At 44.3% G+C, this 17,414-nt stretch overlaps 1 protein-coding gene across 1 annotated transcript in view; it reads right to left on the reverse strand.

Annotated features, from left to right (window-relative positions):
- Positions 1-17,414, reverse strand: part of gucy2ca (guanylate cyclase 2Ca) — a gene marked incomplete at both ends in the record, with an annotated part of 163,573 nt that overhangs the window by 35,628 nt on the left and 110,531 nt on the right. The window contains one exon of the mRNA XM_084329098.1: positions 16,424-16,598. Within this exon, the coding sequence (XP_084185224.1) occupies positions 16,424-16,598 (175 nt within the window). The remainder of the gene's footprint in view (positions 1-16,423; positions 16,599-17,414) is intronic.

The raw sequence follows: 17,414 nt of genomic DNA on the forward strand, positions 1-17,414 counted from the left end.
ATTTTAACTCGAAGGACATTGAGGTTTCCCTCATTTACAATGACGACGAGTTCACACACTTGAAGACATGGTTAAGTTTCAAACAATGTTAATTATGTTTAGGGCAAGAAATAATACAGTGCCAGAAAAACTACAAAATCTTTTTCATTTAGAAAGTGAGTTTAGTAGGAGAAAATACAATTTTAAACATCAGTTTGCACGTACCACACTTAAACAGATGTGTCCTTCAGTTATTGGTGTAAAGTTGTGGAATTCTCTCCATAGCGAGCTTAATGGATGTAATAGTGTTTATCAATTCAAAAAAAATTATAAAAAAAAATATTTAGTCAGTATGAAAATCAAATGTGATCTGAATAGTGACATCTTTTCTTTTCTTTTTTTTCTCTCTTTCTTTTATTCTTTATTCTTTATTGTCATTATTATTATTAAATTTTTTTTCTTGTTTAACTGTGGATTGTGAGTTTCTTGTATAATGGTATAAATGATTTTTTGTGTAAATTAGGTTGTACGCCAACCATTAAGTAAATACTTCTTTAGTTTAGGAATAAGGGGCAGGTAACTATAAGATTTATTCTTCTTCCTGCTCCTTTTGTCCATGGAATGTTATTTATGATTGTGTAATGAAGAAACTCTGATTGTATGATTCCATGTGGCAAATAAAAACTCTGAACTGAACTGAACTGAACTGAACACACATGAGCAACACAATGAAAATATAAAAAGAATAGAAGAAACTAGAAACAATTGCAATTTGACAAACTGAGATTTAACACCAGATATTTAAAAGCAGAAGCAGATGGGAGGACCTCTAACTTTAGGGTTTGTTGAAGAGCGTTGGGGGCATCAATAAAAAATGCTGTCTTGCCCAGATCCGAACACGCTTGTGGAACCCTAAGAGTAAGCCAGCTATTGGATCTGGTCTGATAAGCACCAAAACTCCAATCCAGCAAGGATGATATATAAGGAGGGTGTTTACCACTAATGGCTTTGAAGATGATCAAGTACCAGTGGTAACTGCGCCTCTGAGAAAGAGAGGGCCAGACCACCTTTTCATAAAGAATCCAGTGGTGAGTATCACCAGTGATAAATCTAAGAGCGGAATGATATACAGAGTCCAATAGACCTATCTCAAGCCCTGCCCTCTTTTCTTGATCCTCCAATCACAACTGTCGCTTACCTCGGACAAACTTTGTTGGATTGGAGGATCATGAAAAGAGGGCAGGGTTTGAGATAGGTCCATTGCTTCAACGTAGATGCAGCTGCATGCCTATAGATAACATCACCATAGTCCAATACTGACAAGAATACAGTATCGACAACTCTCTTCCTACTGAGCAAAGGGAAGCTAGACCGGTTCCGGAATAGAAAGCCAACCTTGGGTAAGGCTAAGAGAATAATCAAAGACCCCAGCCACCCAAACAACTGCCTCTTTGAACTGCTGCGGTCAGGCAAGCGATACCGGAGTCTCATGGCCAGTACAGAGAGACTCAGAAGGAGCTTCTATCCCCAGGCCATCAGGATGCTCAATGAACAATGAACAATAACAGACCATCAAATACACCCACAACACACACATCCACACGCACACACTCACTTTAAATAAACAACACACTGTAGCACCCACTTTACCCACACTAACACACTTTATATTTATTGGCATCAATCTCATGCACCTCATTGCACCTCACCACCACAAGGTGGCACCACAAGCTAAGCTATACCTCACCATTTCTACACTGTACTGTATCTGCATTGTATAGACTGTACATATACTGTATATATGTATATTGAACTTTGTTTCGTTTACACTTGTTTACGTACTTGACTTTCTATTTTATACTTATATTATACTATTTTATACTATCTTGTTATTTTATCTAGCACACTCTCAGGAGCAAAACAGAAAGAAGCATTACATGCAAAAGTATTCTGTATTTCTGTATGACAACTAATAAAGAAACTTGAAACGTCTGCCGAAGCATGGAGGCGAGGCTGTCAATATGAGTTTTGAATGACAGCTTCTCATCGAGCCATAGCCCAAGATATTTGTAATCGGTAACTCTCTCTATAGAAGAGCCATCAATAGTAGATATGAGAAGTTTAGTAAAGTCCACATTTCTAGCTCTTGAGAATATCATATATTTAGTTTTCATCAAGTTAAGGACAAGCCTGAGCTGAGAAAGGGTGTCCTGCAATGAATTAAAAGCGAGCTGCAAGTTGACGGTAGCAGCCTGCGGGCTATCAGCAATACAGTAAAGAATAGTGTCATCTGCATACAAATGGGTTTGGCAACCGGTTAGTGAAGAGACTAGCTCATTAATGTAGACAGTAAAAAGTACAGGCCCCAACACTGAACCCTATGGGACACCTTTTGTAACAGTTAGGAATTCCGAATTGCCATGTGATGATTTTATACATTGACATCGGAGAGATAGGTAGTCACGAAACCATGCAGAAGCACCCATATCCAAGCTGATATCGGACAGCTTTTTTAAAAGCAGGTGGTGATCGACCGTGTCGAAGGCTTTTGAGAGGTCGACAAAGAGGGCCGTACAGTGCTTCCTCCTATCTAAGGCAGAGACTATATTGTTGGTTACAAGAGTGATATCAGAGATTGTACTATGGCCAGGTCTGAAACCGGATTGGTGAGGACTAAGGGCCCGCGTCCACTTGGCGCATATTTCTGACCGCACGCATCTGTTTTCAATGTATTCCAATGGGGAGGGAGCGAATGCGGCCGCATGCGGCCGCCTCTAGGAAGTGCGCTGCCGTCGGCTTCTTTTCTCAGCTTTTTTGTGCGGCCGAAAGTTGAAACTTTCTCAACTTTCAGAGCGAGGCGCTGAGCTCATTTTCAGACAACCAATCACAGCCATTCATATCTACCACTCTGTTTGTAACCTGACACCGGAGCTGCCTGCCTGTCTGGCTGTCTCCCACAGACCATTGAGATTCGCGACAAAACTAATAATAATAACTACACGAATACACTACTAAAAAGCTAATAAAAAGCAAAGGGCGAACTGTGGTGTCAGGCAATAACTATATATATAATTAATATACAATAAAGTTATTCAAATATGCTATAATATGTGCAAAACCGCGGCATGGCTGTAGATTTCTTTCTGTCATCTACAAGATGCGCTTCATGCCAGCTCTGCCGGCGCACTCCCAGCATGTTTCAGCTAGAAATATGCGCCAAGTGGACGCGGGCCCTAAGAATAGAGTGGCTTGAAAGGAAGCACTTCAATTGCGAACTGACTGGTTCTTTATGTACATTATACAGATTCAGATTCAGAGTTTTTATTTGCCACATGGAATCATACAATCAGAGTTTCTTCATTACACAATCATAAATAACATTCCATGGACAAAAGGAGCAGGAAGAAGAATAAATCTTATAGTTACCTGCCCCTTATTCCTAAACTAAAAAAGTATTTTCTTAATGGTCGGCGTACAACCTAATTTATACAAATAATAATTTATACCATTATACAGAAACTCACAATCCACAGTTAAACAAAGAAAAAATTAAATAATAATAATAATAATAATAATAATAAAGAATAAAAGAAAGAGAGAAAAAAAAGAAAAGAAAAAGAAAAGAAAATATCTCACTATTCATATCACATTTGATTTTCATACTGACTAAATATTTCTTTTTATAATTTTTTTTGAATTGATAAACACTATTACTTCCCTTAAGCTCGCTATGGAGAGAATTCCACAACTTTACACCAATAACTGATGGACACATCTGTTTAAGTGTGGTACGTGCAAACTGATGTTTAAAATTGTATTTTCTCCTACTAAACTCACTTTCTAAATGAAAAATATTTTGTAGTTTTTCTGGCAGTGTATTATTTCTTGCCCTAAACATAATTAACATTGTTTGAAACTTAACCATGTCTTTAAGTTTAATTATTCTAGATTTAATAAATAATGTATTTGTGTGTTCTCGATAACTTACTTTATGTGTGATTCTTATGGCCCTCTTCTGTAGTATATATAATGGTTTTATATTGGTCCTATAAGTATTCCCCCACACTTCAATACAATAACTGATATAAGGTGAGATGAGTGAACAGTAGAGTGTTCTCATTGCCTCATACTCTAACACATCCTTTACTTTATTCATAACAAAAATACTCTTGGACATCTTTTTTTTAACGTGTGCTATGTGCGATTTCCATGTTAATTTATCATCCATAATCACACCAAGAAAACGAAATTCATTAACTCTCTCTATATCAACTCCATCTATTGTCAGTACTATATTTTCATCTTTTCGATTGCCAAAAATCATAAATTTAGTTTTTTTCAGATTCAGTGATAGCTTATTTACATCAAACCATTTCTTTAGCTTTGTCATTTCATACACAATATATTCTGCTAGTTCCTTCAAACTATTTCCAGAGCAAAAAAAATTGGTATCATCAGCAAACAAGACAAACTGTAATAGTTTTGAAACATCACAAATATCATTAATATATAAAAGAAAGAGTTTGGGCCCCAAAACCGAACCTTGCGGTACCCCACATTCAATTTTCATGAGCTCAGATTTGACATCTGCCAACTGCACATATTGTTGCCTATTGTGGAGATAACTACTCAACCATTCTAGAACCATTCCTCTCACACCATATGTGCGTAATTTAGAAATTAGAATATTATGATCTAAGGTATCAAATGCCTTTTTTAAATCAATAAACACCCCTATTGTTAATTTCCTTTTATCTGTTCTTCAATAATATTCATTAAGACAGTCGCTGTTGTACCTGTTATGTCTTATTCTTATTACTTGTATTATTGCACAAATGTCTTATTCTTATTACTTGTATTATTGCATAATCGCTGCAGGCATGACCTCCCGCATTTCACTGTATGCTTGTATGCCGTGACAAATAAAAAAAACTCTTGACTTGACTTGACTAAGGTCTCAAGTACTTTGGCCAAGCAAGGAAGGGTGGAGATTGGACGATAGTTACCCAGATTATCTCTACCACCCTCCTTGTGTAAAGGGATGACTCGTGCAGACTTCCAGTTCAGTGGGAATGAGCCAGAAGAAATTGATAGATAAAAAATGTGAGTTAACGGCTCTCTAATAATTGGCGCAGCCAATTTTATGAAAAAATAGTCCAATTGATCCTCGCCCGTCGATGATTTAGGCCAGGGTCTATGGATTCTAAAACTGTGAAGACCTCCGAAGATGTAAACGGTCGAAAGGAGAAATTAGGGACATGATTCATGGGGAGAACATCATTTCCAGGGAGACCTGGAAACAACCTATCAAATAGGTGACCAGCTTTAGAGAAGTGTTTATTAAAAACAAGGCGAATGTCATTCAGATCAGAGATCACGCAGTCATTTATCGTAATACTAAAGGGCTCCGCATACAGCGGGCGATTTTTGCCAGGCAACCGATTTTTTAAGCGAGCCGACCGACAGATTTCTATCGCCTCCATTGTTATGAATGAGACAGCCCACACGGCAGGAGATTTTGAAGCGACGGTAGCGCAGCAATTTCTGTCGCCTGGCTAAAAATCGCCTCGAACCTATTTTTTGAGGCGACAGCAGGCGACACAGCAAGGACAATGAGGAAATAACATGACTTCTACAGTAGAAGTAGTACAGACGTTCTACTGGTGTATCATTTGTACACCATTAATGTATTGATACATTCATTGATCAATAACCTACGTATTATTACCATGCTACTTATGTTCATTATTATTAACAGGAACAATTTAAATAAATAACGTTAGTTGGAGAAGCTATAGTGGCCGCTTGTCATTAACTAATAAATGAACAATGCGCCACGATGCACCTACTAGTGTTTTTATACTCTGGTAACAAAAGTAGTTGTGGATGTTGACAGAGTTTAATGTCCAGGCTGCAGCTGATGTGGTTTATAAGGTTTATTGTCCAAAGAAATGATGGTTGAGAACAAAACAGCGTCTTCAGTGAAAAAACATCCTCTCTCAGCAGGTGCATAACAATACTTGTCCCATCAGTGCCTAGTGAATGTATTGTAGCGATCAGTCATGCAGTAATGTCAGGAAGAATGAGGAGAGGTTGTATTCGTATATGGTGGTTTAATTCCAGCTCAATATGGGTTTTACAGGTTAATATTCCCTCGTAATGCACAACACAGCTACCTGCTAACCTAACGTCCGGTCCCGGCGGTCTGTCCTCCTATATCTCCCGGGGGGAAACACCCCCCAGCTAACTTAGACAGAGCGACACATATAGCTTATTATACCTGTGAACGGTCGCCTCTGGTGTGGGGGGCCAAGCGATTGTCGCCAGGCGACAGGCGATCGCATCGCCAGGCGACGTCGGTCGCTCGCCGTGTGCGGACCACTTAAGGGGCAGAGTGCTAGAAGGCAGATTTTTTGTCAAATTAACTGCACCCCAGAACTTGGCAGGATTAGAATAGGAGGTGGTTACAAGATTTAAAAAGTTATCCGATTTAGCTTTCCTTACAGCTGAAGTGCATTTATTTCTGAGCTGTCTAAATGACAGCCAGTGCTGGGGATCATGTGTGTGCATTTGGCACGGGACCAGGCATTATTCCTATCAGTAAGGAGGGTAGACAGCTCATGAGTAACCCATGGCACCACCCTATCTTTGATCGTAGTCGTTTTATATGGGGCGTGCTTATCTACAAGACAATTAAATGCACATATAAAGGAGTTAAGAGCGTCCTCTATCTCATCGAATTGGCCCACGCAACTCCAATCCCAGTCATCCAGATCCCCCAGGAACGCCTCTGCAACAAACCCCTTAAAGTTCCTCTTAGAAACCAGCTGAGATGTAGTCTTTTTCACTTTTATATTTCTCACACATGCAATGGGACAGTGGTCACTGACTCCCAATGCAAAGACACCACTGGTATATTTGCTAGTCCTGTTGGTGAAGATTAGATCTAAAAGGGAGGATTTTGAGTAATCTTTGGGGTTTGGTCTGGTTGGTTCTGTAATTAGTTGTGATAAGTTGATGCTGCAGGTTTGATTTTTAAGCTGCAGAGAAACATCACTTAGCCAGTTGAGATTTAGGTCACCTAAAACGAGCAGTTCATCTTCACAGAACTTCAACAGCAGATTCACCAAATCAAATCAAATCAAATTTATTTATAAGGTCCGACAACACACGTTAATGTCCCCATGGGCCGTACATGTCTTCTTTAAACAAGTCAAGAAGAAAACATAACAATAAGTCAAGAACAGAACAAGAACACCATAAGGTCCAACAGATTTAAAATAAATGCAAATAAATGAAAGAATGCAAACACTCCCAGACATACCCCACGCGAAGGTAAGGACAAACTCACTAAAACCTAACAATAGGAAAAAATAAATCCACAGGCAATGTGGAGGAGAGAAACCTTAGAAGGGCCATTCAAGGGGGGATCTCCCTTCTTAAGGCGCTCCCATAGTCCAGCAGACTGTACACAGAGCAGACTCCGCGGATGTCCGCGCGGCTCTTTGAGCTTTCATAGTCCAGCAGATCTCAGCGGACGTCCGCAGTCTATTTCCTACATTTCTCGCTCCAGTTTTACTACATTTCCCACAATTCTGTCTGTTCTACTGTACTGGCAGATCAGAGGGAACATTATCAGCGGGAGAGAGAGAGAGAGGGAGACAGAGAGAGAGAGAGAGAGAGAGCGCGCTTCACGGGCTCATCTCTCTCCTCGCGCCACCAATCGCTCGCGCGGCGTCACATTAAATGCAGTTCGATGTCAACCAAAACGCAGAGCAGCGTTTTGTGTGACACCAAGTCAGCGGCGCGGATGTCCGCGCCTCAGAAAATAGGAGCGTCGCACCTGTGGGTCTGCTGTCCGCTGAGATCAAAGCTCAAGAGTCCGCGCGGACGTCCGCGCGGACATCCGCGGAGTCTGCTCTGTGTACAGTCTGCTGGACTATGGGAGCGCCTTTAGATGTCGGTGATAGTAGTGTTGCAGACTAACAGTTGGTAAGCATGCACTCAAGTTTGTAGTGAAACACAGATGAGTGCAGTATCCAGTCAACTTACTGCTTATCTCTTACAGAATGACCTCCTAGACCCTAATCAGTCAGGCTTCAGGACTGGTCACTCCACAGAGACAGCCCTCATTGCGGTCACAGAGGCACTTCACTTAGCAAAAGCGAAAGGCCTCTCCTCTGTCCTGATTCTCCTAGATCTATCTGCAGCCTTCGACACAGTCAACCACCAGATCCTCCTCGCGGCCCTCGCAGGAATGGGAGTGGCTGGCTCTGCGCTGACATGGCTGTCATCATACCTCAATGACCGCTCCTACCAAGTGTCATGGAGAGGGACCCTGTCGGCCACCCGCCCCCTGCAGACGGGTGTCCCCCAGGGCTCGGTTTTAGGACCCCTTCTCTTCTCTCTCTACACTAAATCACTGGGTAACATTATCACGTCTCATGGCTTCTCCTACCATTGTTATGCCGACGATACTCAACTCTTCCTCTCCTTCCCTCCCTCAGATATCCATGTCTCTGAGCGGATCTCGGCCTGTCTGTCCGACATCTCCGCCTGGATGACGACCAACCACCTCCGTCTTCACCTCCCGCTGCCTCCACCGCTCCAAATGTATCATCAAGGACCAGTCGCACCCAGCACATCACCTCTTTCAGCTCCTTCCCTCAGGGAGGAGATACCGGTCAATACATGCTAAGAGTACACGATTTAAGAACAGCTTTTTCCCCCAAGCAGTTAGACTGTTAAACACTCATTGACTGTCCCCACACGTGCACCATGCACTTACCACTGCACTTGATAATCTCTGATTACCACCCATTATGCACTTTATTATTTAAAATATTCTGTTATGTACAGTGTTATGTGTTATGTGTTCATGTATGTATTATGTACTACGGTCTGTGGGAGCTCCCCTGAAATTTCGTTGTATACTGTGCAATGACAATTAAAAGTCTATTCTATTCTAACCACCTCAAACTGAACCTAAGCTAAACAGAATTGCTCCACCTGCCGGCCAAATCCTCCGCCCTGACCGACCTTTCCATCACAGTCGAGAATGCAGCTGTGACCGCGTCCCCGACCGCCAAGAACCTTGGTGTTGTCCTCGACGACCAGTTGAACTTCTCTGCTCACATCGCAGCGACAAACAAGAACCTGCCGATTCCTCCTGAGCAACGTCAGAAGGATCCCCCCCTTCCTGACAAAAGAAGCCACCCAACTCCTCGTCCAATCAACAGTCATCTCCCGCCTCGACTACTGCAACGCACTGCTCGCTGGCCTCCCGGCCACTGCCACTAAGCCTCTTCAATTCATTCAGAACGCAGCGGCCCGCCTGATTTCAAACCTACCGAAGTCGGCCCATGTCACCCCACTTCTTAGGGACCTGCACTGGCTCCCCATTGCTGCACGAATCCGCTTCAAGGCCCTCGACCTAGCATACCGTGCGGCAAAGGGAACCGCTCCCGCCTACCTCCGGTCAATGGTCTCTAACTACACACCCTCAAGACCCCTACGCTCTGCATCTTCTGGCCGCCTCAGACCTACTCCTATCCAAGCTCCGGGAGGGTCATCAAAGAGAAGTCGCCTATTCTCAGTCCTTGCCACACAATGGTGGAATGAACTACCCACCCGAGTTAGGACAGCCGAAACACGTTCAATCTTTCGCCGTCGACTAAAGACGCACTTCTTCAACCATTATCTGAATCAAAAAAAAAAAGAACCTTACTGTCATGCACTTGTCCTAATAAACTAACCTACACTGTAGCACTCAACACTTTGATGAACATTGTTGCTCAGCTGATAGAGTTGTGCCCTTCCTGATGGCTTGTCGTACAGAACATGTAAGTCGCTTTGGATAAAAGCGTCAGCTAAATGACTAAATGTAAATGTAAATGTAATAGCAACTGAACATTTTGAAAGATTAAAGATAGAACTGATAGCGATAGCAACTGAACATTTTGAAAAATTGAAGATAGAGCTGATAGCGAATCTATTTGAGGCACAGGGGCGGCGCAAAGAGGGTCGCATCCTCCCCGTCTTAATCACGGGACATTCAACACTCCGGTCATTGCTCGGAGACAGGGAGATAGGTTAGGAGATAGGCGGCGCAGAGAGGGTCGCAACCTCCCTGACATCATCGCGGGACGTCCAGCACTCCGGTCACCACTACGAGACCTCCGGAGACAGGGAGACAGGGAGACAGGAGGGCACGCAGAGAGGGTCGCATCCTCCCGGCCTTCATCACGGGACGTCCGACACTCCGGTCAGCACTCCAGGACAGCAACTCACAGGGGGACAGGGAGACAGTGCATGAGAGTCAGCTGAAGGAGGGCAGTAAATGCTGACTACTGTTATTGGGTCCGGACCATGGTAGACTTTAAGCGCGAGAAATTCAAAACAATTGGGAAGAGAAACTGATTTTAAAATTGAAGCTGAGAGATGAGATTTAACATAAATTCCAACCCCACCCCCCCCCACTTGAACGATCCATTCTATAAAAATTTGAATTACAAAGTGCCACATCAGCACTATATATATTCTCCCTAAGCCAGGTTTCACCCAACACAAGATCGGGAGAAGTCCGCTCCACAAGAATGGTTATGTGGTCCAAGTTCTTAAGCAGGCTTCGTATGTTCATACTGTATGTACTAAACCAAGTCCATTGCGTGTCTTAAAACTTAAAGGAGTAAAGGGAGGGTCAGTGGCAACAGATGTACTAGGTCTAACCGCGGGAGTAGGCCGTGGACACACAGTGATTAAATTGGCAGAACCGCGAAGCAGCAGGTGGGAGTGGGAGGTAGTGCGACGTGAGTTAGTGATAGGAACAAAAGTGATAGGAAGAACAGGAGCACAAATGGGGGGAGCCAGCGCAGGGGTTGGTTGGGGAATTGGAGGAGGGGGGGTGAAGAGGTATGTTACCTGGTCCTGGGTCAGGCTGTCTGGGTATTGTGATGGGGGAGGGTGGAGTTGGTGTAGTCCGAGACATGAGTAGAGGTGGGCTGCGTTGTCGGATTGAGTCAGTGACAATCGGACTAACCTTACATCAGCCCTTTCTCTTTCTGATCCAAGGACAGGGGCACCAGGAAAGAGATTTCAGGGTGAGCTCCATGGAGAGAGAGAGCAGACGAGCACCAGCCCAGTTAAGGTGGAGACCGTCTTTCGCAAAGATATTTCTATTCGTCTATTTGTCAATGTAGGTGATGTGTTTGAAGATGCAGTATGCCTTAAGCCAGATGTGGAGGTCCCGGACGTGACTGAAGATCAAGTCTGTGTATCTCGGAGATGGAATGGGGCCGGAGACGATGAGTGTTTTACCAGTTGCAGCTGCGGTGGTGATGAGTGTGTTATAACTTTCTTTGAGCACCTCTGACTGTTTGTGCCTGATGTCATTGGCCCCAATGTGTATGATGACGGAGGAGATCTGTGGACGGTCTTCGATGAGGTTGGTGATGCGGGCGTTGATATCCAGGACCTTAACACCGGAGAAGAAGCAGGTTTCACCCTTAGGAACAGTGACATGGCGCACCATGGAGGATCCAATAACAAGCACAGAGGGAGGAGGAGGTGGGGGGCTGATGGTGGGCTTGTCTGGCCTGGACGAGGCCGCTCGACAGATCTCTGGCTGGTGTGACCTCCGGGTTTGACGTAATGTGCAGGGGTGGGAATGCTGGGAGGAGGGGGTGGGGAGGCGATCCGCTCTGCGCTGCGATGGCCAGGTCGATGGGAACGCTGCTCCAGCCTCCGCAACGCCTCTGATTCTTTGGGGTGGCTGCTCTAAGTTCAGTGACAAGAGTGGTGGAATGGCAGGAGTGGGGAGGAGGGCTGGTCTGGACTGTGCTTGTTGGGACACAAGGACAGCTGCTTCACTCAACGCACATTCTCTGATCCGCTCAGTGGGGGAACGTGGAAGCCGAGAGGGACAAGGAGTGAAATTAACAGAACCTGGGCGTCGGGTGGCGGGGCTTGGGTGTGCATGTGGGTGGTCTGTTTGATCGGTAGATGGTGGGATGAGGCATCGGCTGACACTCTTGATCCGCTTACGTGCAGGAGAGGCCCGGGGGGTGACCATGGTGCTCAGAGCTGAATGCCTGTTTTCTGTGTGCATCGGCGGCAGCAGATGGGGGGTGAGGGCTGGGGTCCTGCCCCGTTTCCTGTCGTTGCACTCGACAACAGTCCAGGGGTCTGATGACAGTGGGGTGGAGCATGATGGGTGTGGGCGAAGACTGCGGTCTGGACCAGGCCAGGGGCCGGAGGGCTCTGGATCTGTAGCAGTGGAGTAGGTGGTGAGATGCATTTTGGTGTCAGGTGAGTCAGGAAGCAGTATGTCCAGGAATTGCTCAGTCTGGTGAATAGAGTGGAGAGTGGAGATTCTGCTTTTCAGCTCTATGATGGTCTGGTTGAGGTGAAGGCAACTGGGACAGTCGGGGGAGTTGGGGTGCGGTGTCATAGTTTCCTCTCCCAGGAAATCTCTGTGGGGACAGAGAAAAATCTGACAGTATGCAAGTGGTGGATAGATGACAGGTAGCAGGCAGGCTGTTAGCTGGTATGATGTTTTAGGGCACGGGTCAAGACTTACACACGAGGCCTCACAGAAGAGGCCACGGTGTTGAGAAGATGAAATCAAGCAAGCAGTGCTAGGAATAGCCTACCTGTGCAACAGAGACTTACTCACAAGGACCTCAGAGAGGTCCGTTGCAGTGAGAGAATGGTCTAGCTAGCTTGGTTAGCTTAGTAGGCTATGCAGTAGCAGGAGAGTTAGTAACCTATCGCTAGCAGCACCGGCAGCTCCAGCTGATGTCAGGACTTACCATCGAGGCCCAGAAAACTGGGCCTGTTGCGGGGAGTAGACGCAGTAGGATCCGCTGATTCTTGTGGAGTATACCAGAAGTAGTATCCCAGTAGGATTGCGGAGAAAAGACAGGGGCCGGTGTCTGTGAGCTAGCACATATATACTTTAGTTCCTGTAGCTAGCTGCTGCAGGGCTGGTGGCTAGCTGCTGGTTGCTAGCTGCTTTAGGGCTGGTGGGTAGCTGTTGGTAGCGAGCTGCTGCAGGGCTCTTCGTAAAAAATATAAAAATCCAAATCGGACCGGATTGGTGGAATGACCCAGCTGCTGGTAGCTAGCTGCTAGCTGCTGGTTGCTAGCTGCTTCAGGGCTGGTGGGTAGCTGCTGGTGGATAGCTGCTGCAGGGCTGGTAGGTAGCTGTTGGTAGCTAGCTGCTGCAGGGCTCTTGGTAAAACATATAAAAATCCCAAAGTCCAAATCGGACCGGATTGATGGAATGACCCAGCTGCTGGTAGCTAGCTTCTGCAGGGCTGGTGGCTAGCTGCCTGAGCAATGAAAAATCCTTACTCAGGGTTGAAAGAATGGCAGGGTGAAGGATAAAATACTTGTTTTAAAAAGAGTGCAAAATAAAATAACAAAAAACAAACAAAATATGAACAAACACTGGATAGAGACTATTTCCTTGCTGCCATCTTGGATATCCCAGCATGCATACAGCTGTACTGTACTGTACCTATTCTGCAATCTGTTAATTAAAATGTTCAATCAATCAATCAATCACACACTGTTTAAAAAGATCGCTGACCTAACACTCTGCGATGTGATGAACAATTGAGCTCTAAGACCATGTTGGAAAGGAGCTAAATCTACCATACAGATGAACAATCGTGCCTGAAGACTATTCTTGAGAGACTTGTTACCAACCACGCAGACATACAGTCGCGGTCTCAGACCATTCTGGACATCATGAAGGAAATTAGGGACGTGAAAATAGATATGCCACCATACCATGCCAATAGGAGGTATGATTAATCTAAATTAACCCAATTTTAATCATATGGCAGCAATTTGCCTCAAGCTGCATTTATCATCCCCCCCCATCCCATTCTGCTGTGAAATCAAGGATGAGGTCATAACGGGAGGATGAGTTCAGAGGAGCCGTGCCAGGAACGAGGTGCTGCTGTCTGGTGAAGATAAGATGGATGTTGCAGGCCCCCGTCCCCCCTCCCTCCACCTCCAATCCCAACCCTAACCCTCCCCTCCAGCGTGCACGACTGGCGATGTGCACGAGCAGGAGTCGAGTAATCCAAGGCTGTCTCGTCACCACCTCCTAAACCATGAATCCCTCCCATCATTTGACGGCAACTGTAGTCAAAACAATCCTTACCCACCGGCAAAAACTGATGGCAAATGTAATCAGTCAAAACCGGAATCTCTTACCGCCCTCCCTCCCTCCCCTCAACCCCCTCCCCCGGGGTGCTTTAGAGACTCATACTCAAGGCTAGAAGAAATATGTATCAACAAATGTGCATGTTTGTACTTAATTTAGGGATGTGCCATTATTACTATGCAAAGGTGATAATTGTGAATGATTTACTGTAATGAGTTGTATGTGTTGTTTCTCAAGCATCCTTGACATCCAAGGACAACGATGTAAATAAGTCATTGCGTCTTTTTCGTTCCTATCCTTGACAAAAGCATGTATGTGAATAATGATCTGTATATGTTTTGTTGTCTAAAATAAATACCATACCATACCACAGATTGCCTAATAGATTTTGTGGTATATTATGCTATATTTAAACTCATGCCACGTGTTGAAAATGGTCTCTGAATGCTAAATATAAGGTGTGGAGAATTGTCCCTGAAAACTAACCCAGGATTGGTGATAACAGATGTCCTTTCAAGTTACAAAACCAGCAGGGGTCAAGCTTGGAGGCTTCTACATTCTTACATATAACAGATGTCTGTGCAGATAAAAGAAAACTCTGCAAATAATTATAAGTCATTTTTATTTAGGAAACATTATTGAATTTGTGTGCAAAAGGAATGCTTTACACTTTTAGACTTTAACAATAAGTGGTTAATAGGTTGGCAATCAAATATACTTTAACCCTTTTCTCGCCAAGAATGTGTTACCACGTCATTGCTCGCCATGCATAATCTGCCAATGACGCCGTAAGGCGTCTTTGAGATCAATATTTCAAAAATCTGTGATGGCAATCATATTTCACCCACGGAGACTTGAGACTTGCTGTTGATCTCCTCTCAACTATCCAACGGTTCAAGACCGCCATCTGGTGGCCGATCGGCGAATCGCCAAAACCGGAAGTGACACGCCGGAAGTGGTGCTCACCCATATTTCGTCCGGCCACTCGCTATCGCTAGCGGGACTCCAGCTCGACACACTGGATAGCGATCCGTTGCCAATAACTCGATAAACAACATGATTTGGACGTATATAGCATTATACAAGTAAGCCTTTTCTGAATCAAATTGGAAATACTTAAAATGATATAAATAAGAACTGTTAGCATAGATGTTGAGTAAGTTAAAAGAATATTATTAGAACACTATATAAATGGGCTTGATGATAAAAGACTGTGATTCTCATCTAACATAAAGCTGTTTAAGTCAAAAATTGTATTTATGTGTTCATCTGGATATCCCCGATTCAAAAATATACATCTTGAATTGTAGAACAAAACTATAAAGTAAATTTAGACAGTAACGCTATTCTCTGATTTGAAACAATGGAAAGGAGCAGTTGGGCTCTAAGGACAACCCACTTTCAAATTCAAAACTTAGAGAGCCGTGATTGGAGGAAAACATCTGCTTGACGTCACCTCCTGTGACATCACACAGACACTCCAAGCTCATTGATAAAAGGAGCCACTGGAGAACAGACAGGCAGACACGCAGACCCAGAGTCCATACGGAAGACAGCAACAAGAACAAAACGGAAGACAACCCATCACCATGGACAACAAAGGACAATGAATACAGCAGAACTGCCTGGCTCTAGACAAAGAACTTGACTGACTTAGCTAGAAATCTTCAATGCTGCTTGGATCATTTTGATATGGACTCCTTCAGCAGAAACGCATGTGTACAGAGCTTGTTGAAATCCAAACCTTTAGACTAGTTATGCGTTGTTTTTATGCAATTAAACGCATTTATGTTGATCTGAGCTCTGATATCCGTCTGCCAATTCCTTCAGTCCACAGCAGTCGAATGCAGACTCTTTCTCTTGTACCGGGTAATGCAGCAAGTAGCATACATGTATGTACAGAACAACGACAGAGTACTCTACTATTGATATAGTATACAATCACGGACCAGCTGAATATCATTTTACCAAAATTTGCAATGGAATATTATGCTTGCAATAGAATACATTCCAAAATACTGCATTGGTACTGGCTGTGGTACTTTTAAACGTATCAACATGACCAGAAATTAAGGACTTGTCAGCCAGAAAAAGTATCCTGGTAGTTTGATGGTAATTTCAGTTTTACTATGGTACTGGTCATCGTATGAATAATTTACCATGGTACTGCCACTTTCATAACGGGCACGTAATCTTTTGCTGTGTCTAGACGTTAAGCCAAAGAAAAAAAATCTTTCAATCACATTTTGGCAAAAGGATCTGTGTTACCTGAGTGCACTCCAATGCGGATCCACAGAGGAATCCCTGGCAGGTGCTGAAGCTGGAAGGTCCCTACGAAAGCCAGGATGTCCAGGGCCATGTGGGAAATGTCCACCGCATGCCTGTTACCGTTGCGCTTGGGCAGCCCTGATGCTACCATGTATGCATCGCCTATTGTCTCCACCTGACGGAGAGACAGAGTAGAGGAGAGATAGCGACAGCAAGACATTGACTCAACTTAAAGGAACACAGAAACATTATGGGAAATGCGCTTAACCTCTTCTCCAGAGTCAGACAAGAAGATACCAATTTCCTCTCTGCAAGCTAGCCTAGCTTAGCACAAACGGATATGGATCAGCTAGCCTAGTTGTTACCCAAAAACACCTCTCCCGGAGTTTTAAGCTAGGCTAGTGGTTTGTATCCGCTTCCATTCACATTTGTGCTAAGCTAGGCTAGCTTGCAGCTGGATAGTTTTCTACTGAGCACACAGAGAGGAAATTGGTATCTATCTTTCTAATTTGACCACCATAACAAACCCTTGGTGTTTGATGACAAAATAAATGATTGCCGAGCAGTGCATGTGATTGATAGATTTCTTATTTTTGTGTCCAGAATGCTAGGAAACTTAATTAAACGTTATTGTGACCAAGCCATAAGGGGCCAGAGCCTGCAATGCCGGAGCGATCCTCTCACGGGGCAAGCCTGTGGCATCCACAGAGACCGTGCGCTGATTGGCGGAGAGGGGACGTCACTCCACATTGGGCCTAGCCCCTCCCCCTTGACCAGGCTCGGTTGAGATGTGTGGTTGGAGAGAGTGCAAGAGAGGGTCGAGGGCGCGAAAAGAAGAGAGAGAAGGCAGGCAGGAATTGATTGATTGATTGAAAACTTTATTAACAGAATAGGTACAATACAGGGGCTAGAACCAATGTGGAGTGACGTCCCCTCTCCGCCAATCAGCGCACGGTTTCTGTGGCTGCCACAGGCTTGCCCCGTGAGAGGA

This window comes from Notolepis coatsorum, assembly GCF_963971535.1.
Source record: "Notolepis coatsorum genome assembly, chromosome: 14".
In the NCBI taxonomy this organism is placed as follows: domain Eukaryota; kingdom Metazoa; phylum Chordata; class Actinopteri; order Aulopiformes; family Paralepididae; genus Notolepis; species Notolepis coatsorum.